The sequence below is a fragment of the Podarcis muralis genome, chromosome 10, assembly GCF_964188315.1.
Source record: "Podarcis muralis chromosome 10, rPodMur119.hap1.1, whole genome shotgun sequence".
In the NCBI taxonomy this organism is placed as follows: Eukaryota; Metazoa; Chordata; class Lepidosauria; order Squamata; family Lacertidae; genus Podarcis; species Podarcis muralis.
This window is the reverse complement of record NC_135664.1, coordinates 1,942,939-1,968,249: the sequence shown is the minus strand read 5'-3', so window position 1 is coordinate 1,968,249 and position 25,311 is coordinate 1,942,939. Positions and strand designations below refer to the sequence as shown.

Sequence of the window (25,311 nt, the reverse complement as noted above, 5' to 3'; positions counted from 1 at the left end):
GGAATGTTGTCAAATGGGCTAAGGCAGAAAATGGCTTCTTTCTGACATTTGTAAGCTGCCATTCCCTGGCCGTGGTCTGGGGTGGGTGGGGCTTCCTGCCTCTTACCCAGAGAGGGAGGGGCAGGGCAAGGGCAGCTGAATGTGGTGCAGGTGCAGTGGGGGAGCCAGGCTGATGCTCCTGCCCCCACCTCCGCACCACGCCGAACTCCCCACGCCTTCCCACTCTCCCTCTTGGTAAGCAGAAGGGACACTCGCCATCAGGAGCCGCCTGCCTTTGCATCCCATCGACGGCTGCTGTCAGCTGCAGAGTGGCATCTGAAGAGCCGGGTGGAGATGGGGGGGGGTTGGTGGTTTGCAAGACGGCTCCAGTGTCTGAGCAACTTTATGTGGCTCCCACTGGTCCTGCCAAATGCTAATCAGGGTTTAAGTAAACTCATACTGCTCATACTTTCATTTGGAAGGAAAAGAAGCACCTTCCATGTATATGTCATATAAATGTTGGTATCCTGCCCATTCTGGAAAGGTGAAATGCCACGGCCAAATGTGCAGCTGACGCCCACAACATCTCCGAGAGGCTGCTTGAGTATTTTCTCTGGGTACCAGGAAGGGGATGTGCAAGGATCCCACTTGAGAAATGTCACTATAGTTACGATTTAGATCCTTCCAACATTTATCAAATGTTTCTTCCAAGCAGGAGTCCTCAAAGTGAGTTGGGGGTTCATATATTTTTGTCTGGGAGACACAGCAGCTCTACCCCACCCCTTTGGGCTCTGAATATTATTAGTTGTATAGGCATCAACCATAATTCAAATGAGAGTGAAATAAAAGGTTAAGAGTGCTTAACTTTCAGCTGAATTGTAGTCATTGTTGTCCAGGTGAAATTTGCAACCATTGTAACAATCCAATTACAGATCAGTACTTAAGCAGTTTGTTCAACAGTGAAGCTGGAGGCAACGACGACACAACGTCAGCTTCTTATAACTTGGAACTCTAAACTCAATCTGACAGCTGCACCCTAACACTAGTAAGTTACTTGGCAACGTCAAACATTCAACCAATGTTTCCTCACTCACCATCATTCTGAGAAACAAATTCCATGGAAGTTGTTTTCCTCATTTCCCTTAGGGGAAAAACACTCCCACACCAGCCTGGCAAAGAAACAGGGTAAACCCTTTTTCGCCAGAGAGAGAGAGAGAGAGAGATGGTGATCCTCCTTGTTTGACAAAGTAGTTGCCAGTTATTTATAAAATGAATGGGACTCTCCTTCCCTTCACAGAAGCATAGCTAGGAACCTCTCTTCGGTGAATACAGTAGAAGTTGTCATGGAGACATACAGCTTGTGAGATGTTCATACACATCTGGAATGCTACATAACATTTAGTCAGAGAATTCAAAAGGTATGCAAAAATCATAGAATGCACAAATCTTGGTCAGCAAACTACCTAGCTAATGTAAAGGAAAAGGTAAATGACCCCTGGAAGATTAAGTCTAGTCAAATTCAACTATGGGGTCCGGTACCCATCTTGCTTTTCATCTTACACTATGGGAAAATTGCAAAAGAAATGGAAAGCCTTGCATTCTAGGAGATTTGGTCAGCTTCCTGTTTCTATTTAATGATCCCGTGTACTGTATAAAGCATATGGGAACTTCATTCCACAATGCAAAGAAAATAGATATGCAGTGCACTACCACCCATACAGGGACGCAGGTGGCGCTGTAGTCTAAACCACTGAGCCTAGAGCTTGCCAATTGGAAGGTCGGCGGTTCAAATCCCCGCGAAGGGGTGAGCTCCCATTGCTCGGTCCCAGTTCCTGCCAACCTAGTAGTTCAAAAGTGCAAGCAGATAAATAGGTACCACTCCAGCAGGAAGGTAAACGGCATTTCCATGCGCTGCTCTGGTTTCATCAGAAGTGGCTTAGTCATGCTGGCCACATGACCTGGGAAAACTGTCTGTGGACAAATGTCGGCTCCCTCGGCCAATAAAGTGAGATGAGCGCGGCAACCCCAGAGTGGTTCGCGACTGGACTTAACTGTCAGGGGTCCTTTACCTTTACCTTACCACCCGTACACAAAACACCCATATAAGTCTTTCAGGCAACTAGAGCTAATGAAAGATTCTATTTGTTTCAAATACACAGTACATTCCAATTCTTTCTCTCCACTAAGAGGAAGGAGTCTACACATGCATCCGAGACTCACAGAAAGCCAAAAACTATCCCTGGAATGCAATTGACTGAGCAGGCTCTGCAATCCAGCCATGTTTTAGCAAGCTTCCAGGTAAGCCATTAGTCAATACAACAGTCTCAGAGTTTCTTGACAAGGAGTTTTATATAATCATCAGTGTGCTTGTAAATGGCATAATTATAGACTGTAAACAGTTTCAGGATTCCTTTGTCCACAGCTGACCCAAACAAAACCATTTGTGACCAGCCAAGATGTATTGTGGTCCATCAAGTACATGACAGCCTTCCTCTCACTGCAGCCACAGGGAAGCAGCAAAACCAGGAGTTTTTGTCAATCACTTCTTGTGTCTTGGCTCCCACTTGTACTGAAACTTTCAGCTCAATTATTATTAAAGGCTTTATTGCAAAAATCACCACAGCACCCCAACACAGATCAGGTTACACCATTCAGAAATCACAGCAGAGCTCTAGAATACATGGCTAGGCAGAAGCTAAACCATTGTCCCAATACTTGACATGTCCCCAAGCTTCCTTTTCAAAGAGCAGGGCAGGCACAGTCATTTGTATGATGGTCTTCCTAAGCGGATGGTGCTGTGGTCTAAACCACTGAGCCTCTTGGGCTTGCTGGTCGGAAGGTTGGCAGTTCGAATCCCTGCGATGGGGTGAGCTCCCACTGCTCTGTCCCAGCTCCTGCCAACCAGTTTGAAAGCATGCCAGTGCAAGTAGATAAATAGATACTGCTGTGGCAGGAAGGTAAACAGCATTTCTGTGTGCTCTGGCAATTGTCTGTGCGCCAGAAGCGGTTTAGACATGCTGGCCACATGACTCGGAAAGCTGTCTGTGGACAAATGCCGGCTCCCTCGGCCTGAAAGCAAGATGAGCGCCACAACCCCATAGTCACCTTTGAGTGGACTTAACCGTCCAGGGGTCCTTTACCTTTTACCTTCCTAAGCCACAGGACTGGACAAGCAAGTGGGAACACCTAGGAGTGGGCAGAGTCTGCTGGGCTTGCTTGTGCATTCTTGGCAAGGGAGGCAAACATATACAGTGGTACCTCGCAAGACGAATGCCTCGCAAGACGGAAAACTCGCAAGACGAAAGAGTTTTTGGTTTTTTGAGTTGCTTCGCAAGACGATTTTCCCTATGGGCTTGCTTTGCAAGACGGAAACGTCTTGCAAGTTTGTTTCCTTTTTCTTAAAACTGTTAATACAGTTGCGACTTGACTTCGAGGAGCAATGCATAGCACGCGGTGTGGTAGCCTTTTTTGAGGTTTTTGAAGACTTTGGTGATTTTTGAAGCTTTTCCAAAACTTTTCCGAAACCATGCTTCACAAGACGAAAAAAATCGCAAGGCGAAAAAACTCGCGGAACAAATTAATATCGTCTTGCGAGGCACCACTGTAATAGGGGCAGGGAACCTGTGGCCCTCCAGATCATCCCTGACCATTGACTCTAGTGGGCTGGGGCTGAGGGAACAGGAGACCACAGATTCTCCATCCCAGGTACACAGGGTTCACTGTGATAAGGACTCCCAATCACACGAAGAAGCCTTACCCGTGCACAGTTATTATGCATGGGGATTCTTATTTGATTTGATTTTAATGTTCTGTTGAAAGCCGCCCAGAGCGGCTGGGGAAACCCAGCCAGATGGGTGGGGTATAAATAAAAAAAATTATTATTATTATTATTATTATTATTATTATTATTATTATTAGATATTATCAGGTACACACAATCCCTCTCCCAAAATAAATAGAAGTATGGATTTGAACCCTTGGATCTTGCTTGTGATAATATTTAAACAAACACATACACATTACAATAATTGATTTATATTTTCAGTAACCCACATTAAGTTGGGAAGTAAATGACCCTATTCATTGTTAAGTTAATAGGAGAAAAGATCAGTATAGCAAGGCATTGCACAAAGCCTTGTGACTGACAGGCATAGTGGGCTCCAGCTGCTTCCTTCCTATTTGAGCGTTTAGTATTTGCATACACACTTCTCAGGTCTCCACAATATTAAGTATCATGTATATCTCTGTTGTCTTAAACATGGTTTATTTATTACTCCTGTCTAGTTTCATATTGGACTAAAAGAGCCTGAAGCGGCTTTCTATTACTTTATCTGATGAATGTCCCTTTTAATTTCAACAGATTCACTTCAGTTTCTCTGTGGAAACAGGTGAAACTGGATTATTTATGGTGTAATAAGATTCAGAAAAGTGATACAGGGTGGGGGCCTGTCCAACTCTATTAAGAATTAAAAATACACAAAGACTTAAAATTAATAACAGAAATACCTTGTGGATCCAATATATTGAGCTAAGGCATCTTACAACAAATTAATGCATGCAAATTAAAAACACCACAGAAAACAACTGGAAAACAATACAAAAAGACAATAGCCTAGATCTACCATCACATTCCCAGAATCGGAGCAAATGGAAACCCCAGTTGCCATCTGTTTTACTTCAGCTTTAAAGAGCAGGTTTTCACGAGGAAACCTCCAGGGCGGAAAAAAGAGCGCTTTAAAGCACAGACCTGTTCCTGGAAAGCAGAGTGCGAAAGGTAGGTGTGGACAAGCCCTTAGAGAATGCCATCGACTGATGCTCTGACTGCACCAGCACATATCTGTAGCACAGAACACATGGAGCGGCTGCACACTCAACATCTTACCACTGACTCAAGCTACACTGCAAATTATGTAGCGCTCTTGCTCACAGATGAGGCATGCAACCAGAGCATGCATGCAGCCCTAGATACAGATCGGCTGCTTCAAAGTTTTTCTCCCCATCTCCATTGTAGGGCATAGCATCTCATATTTTCCATTTAAGTAACCGACCTACTTAAATTACAATAGCACAGATTCTGATCTGAAATTAGAGACTCGAGGCTCAGCGAAATGTATGTTACAAATGCCTGCCAGCATTCAGCACTGTATGCAGTCACATACTCCTAGAATAATAAAAATCTAATCATTCACATTGTCCAGGCAGGAGTCAGCCTGCCAGCGTAGCTGAACATTGTAGGCAATGTGCCATCCTACGAAAGCAGGAAGATACCTACATCCCTATGTGTATAAATTTAGCAACACGTGTTGAAAATTGCTTCTGCTGTGCAGACAGGCCTGGCACCTGTATGTCTAGCTCTTAGCTGTAGGAAAACACTGCAGAAGGAGTGGGGGGGGGGGAGGAAATAATAGGGCAGCAATAAATGCTGGTGCACTCAACAACTAATTTTAGGAGAGGGCTAGTCTGAGGAGGTGATGGAGGACGTTGCCTGGTCCTCTATCACATCTCTATGTACTCCTCTACCGAGTCACACTTTGGGAAAAGAAGTTCAAGAAATTGTTATAAAGCTGAAGATCTTTGCAGCCATTGGCCAAAGGGCCCTTAAGAACATGACAAAAAAACCCTACATTTCAGTGGAGCTTCACCATTATGGCACTTTGCACAGGTGTTGGCATTATTCATTCTTAGGCACATATGATCCTTTATATTATATTCCAAAATGTATATTTATTGTTCAAGCAGGCTAAGACATAATCTTGCTGTGAGTGCAAAAAAGAAACTAAATACATTTGGTAATTCACAATGGTGGCTTTTACACACACACATGCGTCACGGGACGCGGGTGGCACTGTGGCTTAAACCACAGAGCCTAGGGCTTGTGAATCAGAAGGTCGGCAGTTCGAATTCCCACGACGGGGTGAGCTCCCGTTGCTGGGTCCCAGCTCCTGCCAACCTAGCAGTTCGAAAGCACGTCAAAGTGCAAAGTCCCACTCCGGCAGGAAGGTAAACGGCGTTTCCGTGCGCTGCTCTGGTTCGCCAGAAGCGGCTTAGTCCTGCTGGCCACATGACCCAGAAGCTGTACGCCGGCTCCCTTGGCCAAGAAAGCAAGATGAGCACTGCAACCCCAAAGTCAGTCACAACTGCACCTAATGGTCAGGGGTCCCTTTACCTTTACCTTTATGCCATGGCTTCACATAATAAAACAACAACAATAATAATTTTATTCTTTATACCCTGCCCATCTGACTGGGTTTTATTTAGGCATTGTTGGAAAACTGCAAATTACATGATCTGAACTAGTGGTGGACAAGCCATGGTGACCCACTTTGACTTGAAACTGGGCTCAGCAAAACAAGCTATTTTCCCAAAAAATAAATAAGTTGGAAAACAGCTCAGTTTATTCTGAATCAATTGCAAATCTGAACTGAGTCCTGGCATGCTGCCCCGTCTTGATCCCAATAAAGTAGCCCAGAGGACAATCCCAGATGTCTGTTCTGGCAACCATAATGGAAGAACACGTTTCATACTTACTTTCTCAGAACTGCAATTTCATTCTCAATGCTGCTTTCCTTCCCTTTCAGGGCTTTCTTTGGGATGCACTTGACTGCAAATAGTTTTCCAGTAGTCCTGTTTTCAGCCAAAACTACTTCAGAAAATGCACCACTGAAAAATAAAATAAAATATGCATTTCAGATTTGTTTTCTCTTGGGAGGTACTATATTGCAATGGAAATAAATGGCAATTACTATTTAAAAAACAACAACTTTCATACCCTTTTTTCTTTATGCCTTTTTTCTTTTCTTTAAATGGATGGGACCAAATACAGTGGTACCTCTGGTTATGTACTTAATTCGTTCCGGAGGTCCGTTCTTAACCTGAAACTGTTCTTAACCTGAGACACCACTTTAGCTAATGGGGCCTCCCGCTGCTGTCACGCCGCCGCCACACTACTTCTGTTCTCATCCTGAAGCAAAGTTCTTAACCCGAGGTAATATTTCTGGGTTAGCGGAGTCTGTAACCTGAAGCGTCTGTAACCTGAGGTACCACTGTACAAAGGCTCTCAAAGCAGTGCAGCAATATGAGTTTTCATGTTGCGCCAGTGCAGTACACACCTGAGATGTTCCACTGGTCTCCCATACAAGGCATTGTATGAATCTGTTGTGATTGCAAATGGAATATGGTTGGGACGAATGTGGCTGTGCAACTCTGCCTAGAGGATCAAGGGTCCTTCATGCAATACTGCAAAACCTCAAGCTCAGGAGACCCCCTGCCCGAAGGAGACCACAGGACACCACTCAGGAAAAGAATATGGACAAACTTAGACCACTGCCAATTCGAGTACAATAGCCTTAGCTTCTAACTGTAGTTTTCACTTCCCTCATAAGTGATGCTTAAGTTTTCATTTATGAAGAACAAAATCAAAAAAGGTTAAGCACATTTGAGCTCCATTCACCAGGTTCCTGCCTCACCTACAGTAGAGGCAGCCATTCTGCCAGGTGGGACTGCAGAGCCTTGACATCAGCTCAGGTGAGAGGCCAGGAAGCTGTGGCTCCTCCTCTCCTTGAACTCTTTCCATTCCAGCTGGTTATTACAGGAGTCTATCAAGAAGAGCTAGAGGCTGTGTGGATCGGACCAAGGAGCGTTCTGTTCCCACAGCGGCCAGGCAATATCCACAGGAAGCCAACATGCAGAGCATGAGAGCAGTAACAGTCTTCTGCTCATGAAATCCAACAACTGGTATTCAGAGGGAATATTAATCAAATTGACTAGCAGCATGGAAAGCCTTGTAGTCTATCCCTTCCTCTCTCTCAATCCCTTATGTGTCATACATCTATACCAGTCTGATTATTTGAAAGCTGCTCTAGGAGCATTTTCGAGCTACAGAGCGAGGGTAAAATAAATATACCGTATTTTTCGCTCTATAACACGCACCCGACCATAACACGCACATAGTTTTTAGAGGAGGAAAACAAGAGAGAAAAAAATTCTAAACGAAACAGTGGATGTATGATCTTTGTGGTTCATGCTGTGTCCACAGACATGTGATCTGACGGTGAGTTTGGGGTAGCCCAATGCAAAAATCCTGAGGATCCATGTGGATCCATGCTTTGTAACCACGTTTTTGCACCACTGCGGCCCCAGGCAACAGTGGGTGCGTGTTTTTTTGGTGCAAGCTGTAGCCATGGATATGCTATGTGATCTGATGGTGAATTTGGGGTGACCCAGTGCAAAAATCCTGAGGATCCATGTGGATCTGTGCTTTGTAACCACGTTTTAAGTGGTGAGGGAAGGAAAAGCACTCAAGGGACAAGGGACACGCGTGGGGTGGGTGGAGAAGGATGCTGTTAATAATGCAGAAGAGGGGTATAAGAGGAGAAGGCTCCTCTCCTCTCCCGCTTTGCTCCTTTAAAGGCTCTGCTTCTCTCCCTCCTCCCCGGCTTGCTGAAAAAAACAGCTCTGGACTCGTGTAAGCGGCTCCTCTCCTCTCCCGCTTTGCTCCTTTAAAGCAAGCAGGCTCTCTGTCCCTCTCTCCTCCCCACTCAGCGACTCTTCTCCCACTTTGCTGTTTCAAAGCAAGCCACGGAGGAGGGAAGGAAGGGGAACCATGGATCCTCTGCTCACGACTGCAGCAGATCTCCCCGCCATCCATAGGCATTCGCTCCATAACACGCACAGACATTTCCCCTTACTTTCTAGGAGGAAAAAAGTGAGTGTTATGGTGCAAAAAATATGGTATCTATCAGGGATACTGCCCAAGCCACTTGGATATGTTCATTAGCTAGTAGTCATAGAATCATAGAATCATAGAATCATAGAGTTGGAAGAGACCACAAGGGCCATCGAGTCCAACCCCCTGCCAAGCAGGAAACACCATCAGAGCACTCCTGACATATGGTTGTCAAGCCTCTGCTTAAAGACCTCCAAAGAAGGAGACTCCACCACACTCCTTGGCAGCAAATTCCACTGTCGAACAGCTCTTACTGTCAGGAAGTTCTTCCTAATGTTTAGGTGGAATCTTCTTTCTTGTAGTTTGGATCCATTGCTCCGTGTCCGCTTCTCTGGAGCAGCAGAAAACAGCCTTTCTCCCTCCTCTATGTGACATCCTTTTATATATTTGAACATGGCTATCATATCACCCCTTAACCTCCTCTTCTCCAGGCTAAACATGCCCAGCTCCCTTAGCCGTTCCTCATAAGGCATCATTTCCAGGCCTTTGACCATTTTGGTTGCCCTCCTCTGGACACGTTCCAGTTTGTCAGTGTCCTTCTTGAACTGTGGTGCCCAGAACTGGACACAGTACTCCAGGTGAGGTCTGACCAGAGCAGAATACAGTGGCACTATTACTTCCCTTGATCTAGATGCTATACTCCTATTGATGCAGCCCAGAATTGCATTGGCTTTTTTAGCTGCCGCGTCACACTGTTGGCTCATGTCAAGTTTGTGGTCAACCAAGACTCCTAGATCCATTTCACATGTACTGCTCTCAAGCCAGGTGTCCCCCATCTTGTATTTGTGCCTCTCATTTTTTTTGCCCAAGTGCAATACTTTACATTTCTCCCTGTTAAAGTTCATCTTGTTTGTTTTGGCCCAGTTCTCTAATCTGTCAAGGTCGTTTTGAAGTGTGATCCTGTCCTCTGGGGTGTTAGCCACCCCTCCCAGTTTGGTGTCATCTGCAAATTTGATCAGGATGCCCTTGAGTCCATCATCCAAGTCGTTGAGAAAGATGTTGAATAAGACCGGGCCCAAGACAGAACCCTGTGGCACCCCACTAGTCACTCTTCTCCAGGATGAAGAGGAACCATTGATGAGCACCCTTTGGGTTCGGTCAGTCAGCCAGTTACAAATCCACTGAGTGGTAGCATAGTCAAGACCGCATTTTACCAGCTTTACTTACACCTCACCTTTGCAAATCAACCCTTAAAACACTGGGCAGGCATTCTTTTTGCAAGTTCAGGCAGCCTCGTAGTTGTCCTCCATCACCCCACGCACCTTCTTGCCTGGACAGTCAGGGCAAAGGAATGGGATTGTGGGATTCTAGGAAGCTGCGATGGTTCTGGGATTCCCTCACACCTGCCTGTCAGCTGTGGTCCAGAATCAATGAGGGAATCCCAGTGCACCCTTGCTCCCTCAGAATGTCGTCACTGCCTGCATATTGAAAGACTGAGCGCACCAATGGTGCACACTCACACACAGCCTTGTAGCTGTGGAGGGCATGGTGGGGAGGAAGCAAAAGAGGGGGCGGCTTTATCCTTTAAGGTACATGTCAGCCCCACTTGCTGGCACACAGTTTGGGAACCACTGGCTTAAGCATAGACACACACAGCTCCCTCCTCGTGTGCTTGGATAATGCTTATTAGGCTACATAAAGATCAGTATTCAGAGAATGAGGTTGTGAATATTTCAGAAGCCACAGTGTCATCAGAAACCACACAAAGCTGCTTTGTGATGAGTCAAACCACGAATGCCTCTAGCCGGACAGTCATACCTCCGTGAATGTCCGCCTCCTCGATTGTCCATTTCGGCGGACGTCCGCAGCAAACCTGGAAGTACCAGAACGGGTTACTTCTGGGTTTGCCACCTCACGCATGCGCAGAAGCGCAAAACCGCTCCATGCGCACGCGCAGAGTGACGCTCTATCGAGCATCTTTTTTGTCCAGCATCCCAGGCTCTGAAATGGATCCCGGACGCTCGATGAGATACCACTGTATAGCCCACTCCTCATGGCTGCAGCTGTCCAAGTCTCTGGCAGCCCTGCAACCAAGATCTTTTCAAACTGGAAGCGCTAGGGACCGGAACACACAGACAGCATGCGCCTTCCCACTAACTTCCAAACCCATTGTTTAGATTCCCTGATTTTGATTTTTAATCCCCTCTGCAATACATTCTCTTGACAGCAATAACATGTAAGAGTACCAAACCAGAGACTGTTTACATATATTTAGTAGTAATTTATTTTTAAATGTACAACTAACTCCTTTTGTAGCTGTCTTACCAGTTACAGTATCATATTAGTGTTGCGCTTGTTTTTGTCACAGGCAGTCAGAAATTTCAGGCCCTAAATTAGTTTGTGACTTTACCTTGTCTCCTGTGATTTGAAAATATGTTCCAGAACACTAATGAAAGCTGGAGTTTGTGTTAAAAATAGATGTCTGTGGACACAACCCTGCATGGGAGGCCTGCCTTAGTTCCACTGAAATCAAATGAAGACAAGCGCTTCACGGAGAGCCTTCCTCTCAGCTGTGCTCTTAAGGGCAGTACTGAGATAGCTTGCTGGGCAAAACTGGTGCAAGTGCTGTGTGCCATCGAGGGAAATGAGTTCTCACCCTTTCAGTGCCACAAAGTAGAAGCAGAGCTGCACGGGTGTGACATCAGGCAAGTGTTATCCCACTAAGCAGCCCTGCACTTGAGGAGAGCCATCGACAGCATTCACACCTCAACCTCCAGCTGTCAAAGTCGCCCCCTCACTGTCCGCCACTGCTCCTTGTGGGCATTATCCAGAAATCATCATATGCATCACTGATGCTGAGTCAGCACTGATAAAACCTCTCATTTTAGCAGGATTCATATGTACCTCCTGAAAGGCATATGTCAGCAGGTGAAGCATTCCCCATCAGGAAAAACCGTCAACTGCTGATTTCTGCACCCATTTACAGACACAGGATAAATTTCTGGTATATCTCTTGTTCTTATGATCACGGAAGAGAAAGAAGTGGAAAGCTGCCTGGAACCATCTCACTTGACCCCAAAGTGCAATCCATGCATCTGCACATGACAGTGCCGACCATCAGTTGGGCAATGCAAGTACATCACTGGGGAAGCAATGCTGGGTTTTCTTCCCTACAAAACAGCCTTTCACATACACAGATTTTAAGCAAGACCTGTTTCAACGATCGCCACTTCCCCTCTCGCCTCTGTATGGGCAACTGAGGACCACCTGGTGCCCTTCAACCTAGAAATTGGGGCAATGTCATAGCTTCCGCCTAGTCATGCATTCTAGAGCTCAAAATGGTTTAACCTGATCTGTGTTGGGCTGCTGTAGTGATTTTTGCAATAAAGCCTTTAATAATAATTGAGCTGAAAGTCTCAGTACAAGTGGGAGCCAAGACACAAGAAGTGATTTTGCTGCTTCCCTGTGGCTGCAATGAGAGGAAGGTTGTCATGCACTTGACAGACCGCAAATACATCTCAGCTAATAATCTTATTATTTATTCTCTACCCATCAGGCTGCGTTTCCCCAGCCACTCTGGATGGCTTCCAGTACATATAAAAACATAGTAGTCAGGCATTAAACACTACCTGAAGGGCTGCCTTCAGGTGTCTTCTAAAAGTAGTTCTTTTTCTCCTTTCATGCATCATTCTGCCTTTTCCCTTTTGCTCTTGCTCTTAACAAACTCTCTTAAAACTGCCTGCTGGACAGCCCACAAGAGATGCCACAATGAAGCAGTGTGCTCCATTATTTCTTGCAATATTGCACTTCCCTGGTGGTTGGGATGCAGTCACAAGATGGCAACAATGTTTTGGGTCAGGCCTGAACCTATGGAGATTTTTAAATATCTTCTGATTCATTTGAAATGAATGCTTAAGGGAAAGGGATCGCCAAGCCTGATACATACTTGTAAGAGGTGTCAACTGGCCAGCAGCTTTACTCTTTCTCAGAGCTCCCTTCCAAGTAAGTACATCAAGCACGCCTGCTTTCTGGCAATTCTGTGCAATCATGCAAAGCAGATTATATACTTTAAAATATTCCGCTTTTTTTGACCTCTGATACAGGCAAGTGAAAGAAAGGTCAGCAATCTGGTAAGACACCAAAGGAAAGCGAGCAATTTTAGAAGGAAATTAACAGACCAATGTATATTTACTCAGAGTACGCATTCCCATGGCACATAATATTAAATTATTGTTGCTTAATAAGTGTGTATGTGGGACATGGGTGGTGCTGTGGTCTAAACCACTGAGCCTCTTGGGCTTGCTGATCAGAAGGTTGGCAGTTTGAATCCCTGCGACGGGGTGAGCTCCCGTTGCTCTGTCCCTGCTCCTGCCAACCTAGCAGTTCTAAAGCTCGTCAAAGTGCAAGTAGATAAATAGGTACTGCTCCGGCAGGCAGGTAAACGGCATTTCCGTGCACTGCTCTGGTTCACCAGAAGCGGCTTAGTCATGGTGGCCACATGATCCGGAAGCTGTACGCCGGCTCCCTTGGCCAGTAAAGTGAGATGAGCACCGCAACCCCAGAGTCGTCTTTGACTGGACCTAATGGTCAGGGGTCCCTTTACCTTTATTAGAATCATAGAGTTGGAATAGACCACAAGGGCCATCGAGTCCAACCCCCTGCCAAGCAGGAAACGTTATTAAGTGTGTACACACAGCAATGCTATGCAAGTTTCATCTGAAGAAAAATCCTGTCACTCCTAGTAGGTGTGTGTATCATGCTGTTGCAGTAAATTAAGCAAATATGTTAAAATGGGTCATCCAAGTTTTGCCCCCAACTGAAAGGCAAGCTATAAATTTAATAAATAAACCTTCTCCCAACCCAAAGTTTCTCTTTGTCTAAAGAAGTTCTGAATACTTAATCGTGATGCGTGTTTGAGAGGCTAGGATCCTGATTTCACACACACACACACACACACACACCTTCAAATAGTAACCCCAGTAGTCAGGCAAATTCTCCTAATTAAAGGCTGTATGACTGCATAACCCAAGGAAAATATACAGAACTGCTGTGTCTCATTAACTAGTTGAGAGGTACAATTTTTATTTTATTTTTGAAACACTCGTCTTCTTCACATGGTCAGAGAATGCTAATTGGCTTGTTCACATTCCATTTAAGACCTATCCAGCTGGGTGCAATTATTTGTCTTAAATATTTGTACTCAAAATGTTCATTTATTTTTTGTATCCCCCACCCACTCATAATCACAACTTCTTGTTAAAACAAAAATAACCAAACGAAGAAAAAATTAACCACCACAGAACACAATGTCCTCCATATCCCCTAATTTAAAGGCCCTGCCTTTCAGGCTTTTGATGATAATAGCAATAACAATAACAATTTTTTATTATCATCTTCCCATTTTCCTGGGTGTCCATTGCTCTGTCTCTTCCTAGCTATCCAAAGGCTCCACCCCAGCACCAATCTCCACTCCCAAAGAGGGAGCAACCATGTGACATTCTATAACCAGGCTGCTCCACAGGAATAAAAGCTTAAATCTGGCATAATGGGGACCTGCCAAAGCTAGATGGCTTTCAGGCAAAATTTCTACGATCTCTGCTGAAGGTACCCAACTGTGCCCCCAACTCCGTACTTCTGTTAGAAGCTGGTGAAGGCCCAATTTCAACTAAAGCCTGGTGGGCTGCCCTAAAACATTGGCTCAGGATTTCAGTGTTTGATCTAGGGAAGGGTTTGTACCAGCACCTGACCAATGAGGAACTCGTCAGCAAATGGCAGAAAACCATGGCTAAAAGAACCACCTCTATTGGTCTGTCACCCCCCCCCAACTGTATTACCTGGGTTATGAAGGCGCCCTAAAGACGTTAAAGCAAAGATTATGGGATAATGTACACAGTGACTTGTGATCTCGATCACACGCAGTCTGTAGTCCGCTGGCAGTAGGAGTACAATACAGTGGTGCCTCGCAAGACGAAATTAATTCGTTCCGCAAGTTTTTTCTTCTTGCGAGTTTTTCGTCTTGCGATGCACGGTTTCCCATAGGAATGCATTGAAAATCAATTAATGCGTTCCTAGGGAAACCGACTTCAGACCAGGTCCGGGGACAGTCTGTCCCCAGACCTCTTCTGAAGGCTGGGGGGGGGGGGGACAAGGGCTTTTCTTCCCACCCCCAGCATTTTAAAAAACCCCGGGACAGCGGAGGGCTTCTCCGCTGTCCGGGGCGATCTTAAAATGCTGGCGGGCGGCATTTTAAAATCGCCCCGGGACAGCGGAGGACTTCTCCGCTGTCCGGGGCGATTTAAAAGCCCCTGGGAAGGCAGGCAGGGGGGACAAAGACTTTTGCCCCCCGCCAGCCTTCAGAAGAGGTCCTGGACCTCTTCTGAAGGCTGGCAGGGGGCGAAAGTCTTTGCTCCCCCCCGCCTGCCTTCAAAAGCTGTCCGGCCAAGGCTTCGCGGACCTCTCCGCAAGCAGCGGCAGCGCTGCCGCTGCTTGCGGAGAGTTGCCGGCATGCCGAAGCCTGCGCGCGCTGAGATCAGCGCGCCCAGGCTTCGCGGACCTCTCCTGCCTTCAAAAGCTGTCCGGGATAGCGGGAAGCGCTTCCCTGCTATCCCGGACTGCTTTTAAAATGCTGTCGGTGGGGAGCAAAGCCTTTCGGCCCCCGCCAGCCTTCCTGGACCTCTTCTGAAGGCCGGGGGGGGAAGGCTTTGCTCCCCACCGCTAGCATTTAAAAGAGGTCCCCGGAGATTTCCCTATGGGCTTTCGTCTTGCGAAGCAAGCCCATAGGGAAATTCGTTTTGCGAAGCGCCTCCAAAACGGAAAACCCTTTCGTCTAGCGGGTTTTCCGTCTTGCGAGGCGTTCGTCTTGTGGGGTACCACTGTATGGGCATGTCTTTAAGTTAACATCTTACATTAAAAACCTGACAGTACCAAATGGGACGCGGGTGGCACTGTGGGTAAAAGCCTCAGCGCCTAGGGCTTGCCGATCGAAAGGTCGGCGGTTCGAATCCCCGTGGCGGGATGCGCTCCCGTTGCTCGGTCCCAGCGCCTGCCAACCTAGCAGTTCGAAAGCACCCCCAGGTGCAAGTAGATAAATAGGGACCGCTTACTGGGGGGAAGGTAAACGGCGTTTCCGTGTGCTGCGCTGGCTCGCCAGATGCAGCTTTGTCACGCTGGCCACGTGACCCGGAAGTGTCTCCGGACAGCGCTGGCCCCTGGCCTCTTAAGTGAGATGGGCGCACAACCCCAGAGTCTGTCAAGACTGGCCCGTACGGGCAGGGGTACCTTTACCTTTACCTTACTACCAAATTATCGAAGGCTTTTCACCAAAGCCAGACTAAACGTCTTTCCTTCTGCAATGTTGGATGGCAGGTTGAGAGGAGTTCCCTACCAGGACAGACTTTGCTTGTGTGCTCAAGACATCGATTCCATAAAACATATTTTGTTGCACTGTGCAAAATATGAGCAGGCCAGGGCTGAACTGATACTACCCTTGCTGGTACCTTTCCCAGGAAAATCAGAGGCTCACTATGTCAGGTTCCTATTGGAAGACCAGACAAACACTAGAACATTAGCAGTGGCAAAGTTTTTATCGGTGGTTGCAAGAACCAGTGATCCTTATATTCTGAACAAAATGCTTGTTTAACCTGGAGGTAGGCTGTCTGAATTGTGCATTGCTTTGTAACAATTTGTTGGGTCTCTGGACCGTAATAAAGATTGATGATGATGAGGCTTAAATCCTTCAATTTTCAAAGAAATTTTTTTTGGGGGGGGGTCAGGTGTGGCTGGCTGAGGGTGTCATGGAGCCCAGGGGTCCTATATTCGGGACCCTATCAAGCTTCCCCCTTTCAGCAGACAACTAGGCATAGGGTCCCTGTTCGCCATCTGCACTGGTCATGCTATGGCTAAATGAAGGCTTGGGATGGCATTCGAGGCTGAAGCCCTGCAGAGCCTGGACTGCAGGTCTGGGCTGCATCCTTTTGCTTAGCCGAAGTAGGTTCACCAGGCCTTTCAGGAAACCTATTCGCTATGACACTTTAGGGAATGTTTCCACTGAGGAAAGAAAGAAGCCCTGGTAGAAACTTGGATAGTAACTACGGTTTAATTTTATCTCATGTGCAATTTCAGTGTATTCCCAAAACAGGAATATGGGTCTCCTAGGAGATCCATGTGACATACACAAACTATTTCGAGAAAGGAAGCCTTCTATGAATGCTTCTCATTTGCTTGTTTTATGCATACTGCAAATGCAGAACAGTAATAGCAACGCCTGTCACGCTTCTCCTTGTTTCCAATTAGATTGTGAGCAGCATTCTGAAATAGAATACAATTTTGTGTTCATGTGGCTGAGGCTGTAATCTGATACCCCATTATCTGGGAGTAAGGCCCATTTAACTCAATGGATATTTCTTTTAAGCAGACATGCATAGGATTACACTGTAAAACTACGAAGGCCCAACCTGGGGGGTGGGGGGAGAGATGTCCCAGGTCACCAGCTCCCTAACCCAGAACTGCTTTCATTTCTGGCAGAACTACATACTGTTGAAGGCCACCCCATTCTCCAAGCGGCGCGACATTCCAGGGATCCCAGGCACTCGCCCAGGGTTCATGTTTCCTCAGAATGAGGAACAGAGGAGACTGCTGAATCTTTAGGCTTTAGGTTTATTTACGCATATATACAAGCTGAGCCTAGAATGGAGGAGCTCACAGCATTCACACCCCAAGAGGGTCTTGCTTCTCGCAGAGCCACAGCCTGGGATTCCAGCAAAAACCAGGCCTGGCTCTGATGCCCTGGCTTCCCAGCCTGCAGCCTTGCTTCTACCTTCTAGTTCACTTAACTCCCAACTCTGCCCTTTCTCCTCCTAACTCTGTTGTTTTTGTTCTTGTTTCTATTATGTATTTTGTGTTTTTACCTTGCATTTTTATGCTGGGAACTGCCCTCAGATCTACAGATAAAGGGTGGTATAAAAATTACTAAATGAAAATGAAAAACAGCCAGTGAATAGAGGGAGGGAGGCCCACCCATTTGCTGTCTGGCATAGACCCACTTCCTTTGTTACCTTAATGGCCCATACTTAGAGGGTCCTTACTTTACCAGAAAGCTAGCCTGGCTGTTCCAGGAACTGAATGCATGCTGGATCCAGGAGTTAGAAGGAGGCATAGGAATACAGCCTACCCATCTGAGCCCCCCAAAGTGATAACAATACGCTGCTTTTTTCCGCACCCACCCTGTACGGCAGAGGTGGCGAACACGGCGCCACCCAGATGTTGTTGAATGACAACTTCCATCATCCCTGACCCCTGGCCATGCTGGCTGGGGCTGGTGGGAGTTGGGAATCCAGCATCATCTGCTGCAAGTTGATATTCCTATGCCTTCCACCATGGGCTGTTTAAATAAAGACTTTAGTAATGGACAATTATGGAAATGCCTGTTGTCATCATCAAATAGCAAGCTAAGCAAGCCAGGGTCTCAGTTCACTTGGTACAACTAACAGTGTATCTACAACAATATCTCACCAACTAAGTCACTGCTTAGACATAGTAAAAAGCCAGAGAGAAAATGTTAGCACTTCCCATACCACCCGGAATGTACTTATTTTCTGGACAAATAAGGAGGCTTAAACGGCCATCATTAGCATTCCAGTTTTTATTTTCAACAAGTTCTACGCTCATCTGAGAAGCAGGGAAGGAAGGGAGAGAAGCCAGTACCAGCAGCATCTCTTTCTATCCTCAAGGGCTTAAAATTGGATTCAATATGGTTCCCATTAGATGCATTGAGGGGCAGGGGGTTCTTTTTCTAAGATGAAGATCACTTAAGAAGATGAAAGACCAAATGGTTTTGTTTAGATTGTTTCTGAGTTACATAGTTAAACAGAGTTGAAAGAGCTTCTGATATTCCAGTTTGATTCTCACTAGTGATAAAAAGCTACATAAGGATGTACGAAAGCAGACTACAGTGCTGCCCCACAAGACGAATGCCTCGCAAGACGGAAAACCTGCTAGACGAAAGGGTTTTCCGTTTCTGAGTTGCTTCGCAAGACGAAACGTCTTGCTAGTCTTGCGATTTCCCCCCCGCTTCCCCCCCCCCTTTTTCTAAGCCGCTAAGCCGCTAATAGGGTTGCTTCGCAAGACGAAAAAACCGCTAGACGAAGAGAATCGCGGAACGGATTCTTTTCGTCTTGCGAGGCACCACTGTAGTCCAAAATGAAACAACCCTGCCGAAAAAGCAATAGGGTTACTTAGATAGTGGGGGGGGGATAGTTGGTCTTATCATCCCATTCCACCTCCTTTAGCCAGGCGCATTTAGTGTAACTTCTGCAAATGTTGTGGCCATGCCACTAGGTTAAGTAATATTGGATAAGAAAAGAAAAGTACCTCTGAGCATGTACAGAAGACATTTTCTCAATATTGCACGACTATAGCTTGTGACCACATGCTTAGAATGAAGGAGTAGGACTACTCCTTCCTGTGCCATTCCTTCTGGGAGTTAAGTCTACTATGGGTTTATTTAATATTTAAAACTTTATACTGGTACACTTTCTGGCAACTACAAAGATATTGCATATTCCTGTGAGTCACACAAATACACACTGCTCTTTTAAATCTGATAAATGCCTAGCCTCAGGAATATACACAGGAAAATAATTTCTCTTAAATTCCATTGTTTGCTGTCTTCTTTGAAATTTGAGGCATGGAGCATGCTTATTAATCTGATCATTGTCAATAGACTGTAGCGGGTAGGTCACAAGATTTGCTGGAAGATCAGCATTTAAAATCCCTGCTTAGCCACAAAGCCTACTGATTGGCCTATTAGTCACGACTTCACCCTAGAGCTGTTGTGAATATAAAATATATGTACACAAGTTCCTTTCAGGAAGGGTGGGATCAAATGTGACAACCAAGTAAATGGCACCATCAGAGTCCCTTGTGCAATTTTGTAAACATGACACTACTTGTATTGGGTAGCCAACATGGTGCCTTCCAGATATTGCTGGACTACAACTCCCATCACCCCTGACAACTGGCCATGCTGGCAGGTGCTGGTGGGAGTTGGAGGTCAACCACATCTGGGCAGCACCATGTTGGCTACCTTTACACTTTTAATACAAGGCACAATTTCCCCAGTCACACAGACCCAGGAAATGAGGATCTGCTCATATCACTCTCTTCTACTGGTCAAGTGCTGATGGGAAGGTCGCCAGTTCGAATCCCTGCCACGGGGTGAGCTCCCATTGCTCGGTCCCAGCTCCTGCCTACCTAGCAGTTCAAAAGCACAACAGCACAAGGAGATAAATAGGTACCACTGTGGCGGGAAGGTAAACAGTGTTTCTGTGCGCTCTGGTTTCCACCACGGTGTCCCGTTGTGCCAGAAGTGGTTTAGTCATGCTGGCCACATGACCCGGAAAGCTGTCTGTGGACAAACACTGGCTCCCTCAGCCTGAAAAGTGGCCTGATTTTTAACTGTCCGTACTCTTTGTACGTAATTTCCCCTCTGACCTCACTGCTTACAATCTCCCACCCCAGGCATGTATCTACTCGCAACCAAAGATAACACTTTACGAATCCAATGAAGAGAACAATCCTCCACAAAAGCTTATGCCATAACAAATGTGTTCATTGTCAAGGGTACCATAAGATCCTGTTGTTTGACCAACGTAAACCATCCCTCTGGATATGGTTACAAGATGACCGTTCTAGTAGCTGTTCTGCCGTATTCAGTCTATGACATTCTAGCAAATTAACATAGAATGATAGTTAAATCACAATTTTTATCTGTATTTGTTATTGTGAGGGTCAAAAGGGTTGAGGTCTCTGTGTCTCTACCTGAGTGAGGCCTGGATTCCTAGAAGCTCCTTCTATGTTTAATTGAATGGTACCAGCACAAGCAAGAGAGAGCTCACATATTATACAACTCGCACAAGAGTTGCAATTATCAGTTTACATGTGAAACTATTAGTTACGTTAACACATGTTGCCAACATGGATTGTCACTTGTAACACGGGGCACTTTCATGGGAACCAAGCCGAAAAATGAAAATAATATGTTGGCTATCACCCACTGAGTGTGATTCATCCATATCTGATTAATATGATAGAGTTTTTCTTACGCTACTTGTTCAATCTGAACATCAAGATATGATACAAAATGTTTTTTTAAAAAAAATACTGTAAGGGAAGAGATTCTCTTTAATGCAAGCTAAATATTTCTCATGATGGGTTCAGTCAGGGACAGGTGAAGAAGGGAGAACCTCGCCATGCTAGGTTGCTGGGGCTGTCAGAAGGGAAGTGGCCAAATCTCCACTTTCTGGGATGAGAGAAGCTTTGCTTCCGTGTCAAATGTGAAGGTGTGTCTTTCCATTGCCTTTAGTAGCAGCACAGCTGTCAGACACCTCCCCCCAACAAATGAGGAGACATAACCTCTGTATGACAAACCTAGACAGCATCTTAAAAAGCAGAGACATCACCTTGCCAACAAAGCTATGGTCTGTCTGTATAGTTAAAGCTATGGTTTTCCCAGTAGTGATGTATGGAAGTGAGAGCTGGACCATAAGGAAGGCTGATTGCCGAAGAATGGATGCTTTTGAATTCTGGTGCTGGAGGAGACTCTTGAGAGTCCCCTGGACTGCAAGAAGATCAAACCTATCCATTCTTAAGGTAATGTGCTCACTGAGTGCTCACTGAAAGGACAGATCGTGAAGCTGAGGCTCCAATACTTTGGCCACCTCATGAGAAGAGAAGACTTCCTGGAAAAGACCCTGATGCTGGGAAAGATGGAGGGCACAAGGAGAAGGGGACGACAGAGGACGAGATGGTGGGACAGTGTTCTCAAAGCTACCAGCGTGAGTTTGACTAAACTGCGGGAGGCAGTGGAAGACAGGAGCGCCTGGCGTGCTCTGGTCCAGGAGGTCACAAGAGGCGGACACGACTAAACGACTAAACAACAACAACAACCCTCTGTATCTGTTTTACACAGCCCTGGTCCCAGGCCCCGATTAAAGCAACTGGAAGCCATGGGCTGGGAGACCTTGGGAGGCCCAAACTTAGTAGCATCTGATCGTGAGAAGCAAAACCTCATTCTCTTCTTTATCTGTTCAATGAAAGTAGAACACTGCTTATTTTTCATTTGATTCTGAGTAGCTTTAAGGCCTCCGTGGACTTTACTAAACAATAAGTACACACTTGTGTAAGTGTTATACAGTCATAGACTCCTACGTCAGGTGTTTAATGTTACTAAGCAACTGGACCTAGATAGTAAAATCTGTTTTTTATTTTATTTTTTGCAAGAGGCCAAGGCCCCTCTAGATTATGAGCCCCTGCAGCCCATATGTAAGTTTGGCACTGCCTGGTCTTCCATCTTAGAGACTTACCTGTTATGCTATGCTATTGCAGCCAATCAGCTGATGTGCGGCAACTTCAACCCTGTTTTCTGCGGGAATTGGATGAATGACCAAATTCCCCATGGCCAAAGGGGTTGTGCAGACAATCCACCCTGCCCTCTGACTGCCCTACACCTGATGTTGCATATGATGGTTTGGGGAAACCTGCCTTTTGGGCCAAATTGGGACCTGTACCAGGCCAGATCTGGCACATGGGCCAGGTTCTTTGTAAGAGCCTAAGAAGAGGCTGGTGGAGCAGTCTCATGACTCATCTAGTTCAGCATCCCGTTCTTACAGTGGCCAACTAGATGCCCATAGGAAGTTCACAAGAAGCACAAAAGCACTATTCCCTCCTTGGTATTCAGGGGCTTACTGCCTCCAACAGAGGACAGAACGTAATAGCCCTTGCAGTCTTATCCATTTTAAAGCCATCCAGTTTGGTGGACATCACTACTTCTTATGGGAGCAAATTCCATAACCACGTGAAGAAGTTCTTCCCTTTGTCTGTCTTGGTTCTTCCAACATTCAGTTTTGTTAGATGTCCCCAAGTTCTAATGTTATGAGGGAAGGAGAACGACTTTTCTCTATCCACTTTCTAAACACCAGGCATCATTTTATGCGCCTCTTGTCTCCTCTTGCTTGTCTTTTCTGTACCCATCTGGTTGTTGAACTGCAGCCAGAGATCTCCTTTATGCAGGAACAACATTTTTGAGCAATGGTGTCCAGCAAGATTCTTTTCCCCATGGAGGGAACAACCTTAATTATTCCAGAGAAATGTTTTATTGTTTTATGTTTGGCACTACATCACTAATTAAGTCAGGCTTTCAAAAACCACATTTTTTGCAACAACTGTGATTGCTTATTCCCCAGGTATGTTAGGAATTGAACTTCTAGGATATGATATGAGGGTACCATATATTTATTTACATGTACTTTGCTATGAAATGCCAAGAGACTACGAATAAAGTAAAATAAAAAAATAGTCTAATCTCAGTTCTTCTATCTTGGCAATCTCTTCTGTGGTTTGCCTCTGACTGATCTGAAACATTGAAGATCATGACAGGATATGGCAAACAGAACCAGGAAAGGAAAATAGGATCATTTGTTTTCCTCTATAAAATGCTGTTACGGGAAATGTTTTGTGTAAAAGGCAGTATATTAATAAAACATCTCAAGGGATTTCTGACATGCATGCATCCATCCATTTATCCCCACAAATTTCTCTTCTCTTTGAAAAGATCACGGTTTTGTGTTCTTTGTCAAATAAAGGCTGATATAAAACTCTAAAAGCATATGCTTATGAATACCTAAATGCAGCACATAGTGCATCACATCCATTATGAAGTGTGCGTCCATCTATATTTCCACCAAAATACAGGAGGGTAGAGGCCAAACCTCTCCTAGTTGCCACTTACATCTATATTTTAAAAGCCATAATCCACACAGTTTTGCCAATTCACAACTGATGTGATCCACATATATTCTGTAGTCAGGAATTGTACACAGGAATAACTGAGTACAAAACATATTGTAAAAAGCAGTCAGTCTTCACAGCACGGATAGAAGTCCCTTAAAACTTAGCCCTATGTAAGTGTGTACAGAACTGCACTGTTAGCCATTTCTAATATAGTGCAGCCTCAAACTAACTTTTTCAAACCTCATACAACCAGTATTGGTCTTTGCCATTAAACCTACTCATGTGCACTGCTTTGTCTGATTAATTCTAAACATTTTCGTTCATTTTCGTATCTATGTCTCCCAAATCCACTTTGCTCAGATAGCTGATGATGCTTTTCCGTGTCACATAGATAAAGGCACAATCAAAGTATTAGTTTTTTAACTGAGTATAAAATGTGATCTGGATACATTGCAGCACTCACTGGACCATGTTATCAGAAACTAATTAAATATTGTTAGGAGGACAGGAATTGTCAGGACTTGGTCCAAGTCTAAGTTCAACTCAAGGGCAGAGAAGTCCACTTAGGAGGACATAAAGCAGCAACCATAACATATACCCAGGTCTCAGCCACTTTCAGGATCAGTGCGATATCCCTGGATCAATGACAGCATCCCTAACAGATGGTCATCCAGCCTCTGCTTAAAATACCTCCAGTGAAGGAGAGCCCATCACCTCCAGAGGCAGTCTGTCCCACTATCTGACAGCAATCAGTCAGAGGAGTTTTGTTTAGCCAGAATCCCTGCCAATTCCACCCTCCTGCCTGATGGAGAACTCCAGGTCCTTGCAAAGAAAAATGTGGCCACCCTTATATTAGCAGATACAATGTGATGCAGCATATCTAGCCCCCTCGGGCTTTCATAAGGAGTCAGCTTCATGCAGCTGTACAGAACTACCATGAATTCTGCTAGATACCCTGATATCACATGTGAAAAGCTAATGTGTTAAAAGTTCTTCTTCCTCCACTGAAATTAATGGAGCTTCACTTGTGATAAGACAAAAGCTTTGCATATGTACATGACAACACAAACAATGTATTATTGGATTGGAGTGATCACATATAATTTAAGATTTAGGCTTTGTCTAGATTGTCATCTCAAACCCAAAACCTAATTTCCACCAAATATCTTTATGATTGGAGTGTCACCATGACAAACCATGTTAAGTCAAGTTGTGACACAGTATAGAGTGCTTACCCAACAACTGAACAGAGAAGATATTCAGTTCTATCACTTTTATGCACACCTAGATCACAAAGGAATGCTAGTTGTGCAAGACTTTTCTCCCTGCCGGCTTAGCCATGCTTCTCTAGAACCCGGAGCTAACATGTTTCTTTGAATATAGGTTTTTCATAACCTTATGATCTCTGCTTTCTGGATTGTATATTTTCAGATTCAGGTAGGTAGCCATGTTGGTTGACACAGTCGAAATATACAAAACAAATTGTCCAGTAGCACCTTAGAGACCACCTAAGTTTGTTCTGGGTATAAGCTTTTGTGTGCATGTACACTTCTTCAGATATGCACACGAAAGCTTATACCCAGAACAAACTTAGTTGGTCTCTAAGGTGCTACTGGACAATTTCTTAAAAAAATTTGGTATATTTTCAGTCAGCCCAGTAATAATATGAAAGCTTTCTCTAAGCTTTCCCAATACATTGTGTTTCTACAAAGGCATATGCAAGCACTTCAATTTCTGTGTTCATCAAGTACCGAAAACTAATGGTAATTTGCTAATCAACTCTATAATGAGTTTAGATCTGGCCTGGGAGCACTTGTAGCTAAAAGTAGTCTATAAATTTAACAATGAAATACAAATAGGAAACAATAAAGTATGTTCAG

At 45.2% G+C, this 25,311-nt stretch overlaps 1 protein-coding gene across 1 annotated transcript in view; it reads right to left on the bottom strand.

Moving 5' to 3' along the window:
• The window catches only part of CAMK1D (calcium/calmodulin dependent protein kinase ID), a 214,204-nt gene that overhangs the window by 98,586 nt on the left and 90,307 nt on the right, over window positions 1-25,311 (bottom strand). Inside the window, exon 2 of the mRNA XM_028747312.2 lies at window positions 6,508-6,639. Coding sequence (XP_028603145.2) covers window positions 6,508-6,639 — 132 coding nt within the window. The remainder of the gene's footprint in view (window positions 1-6,507; window positions 6,640-25,311) is intronic.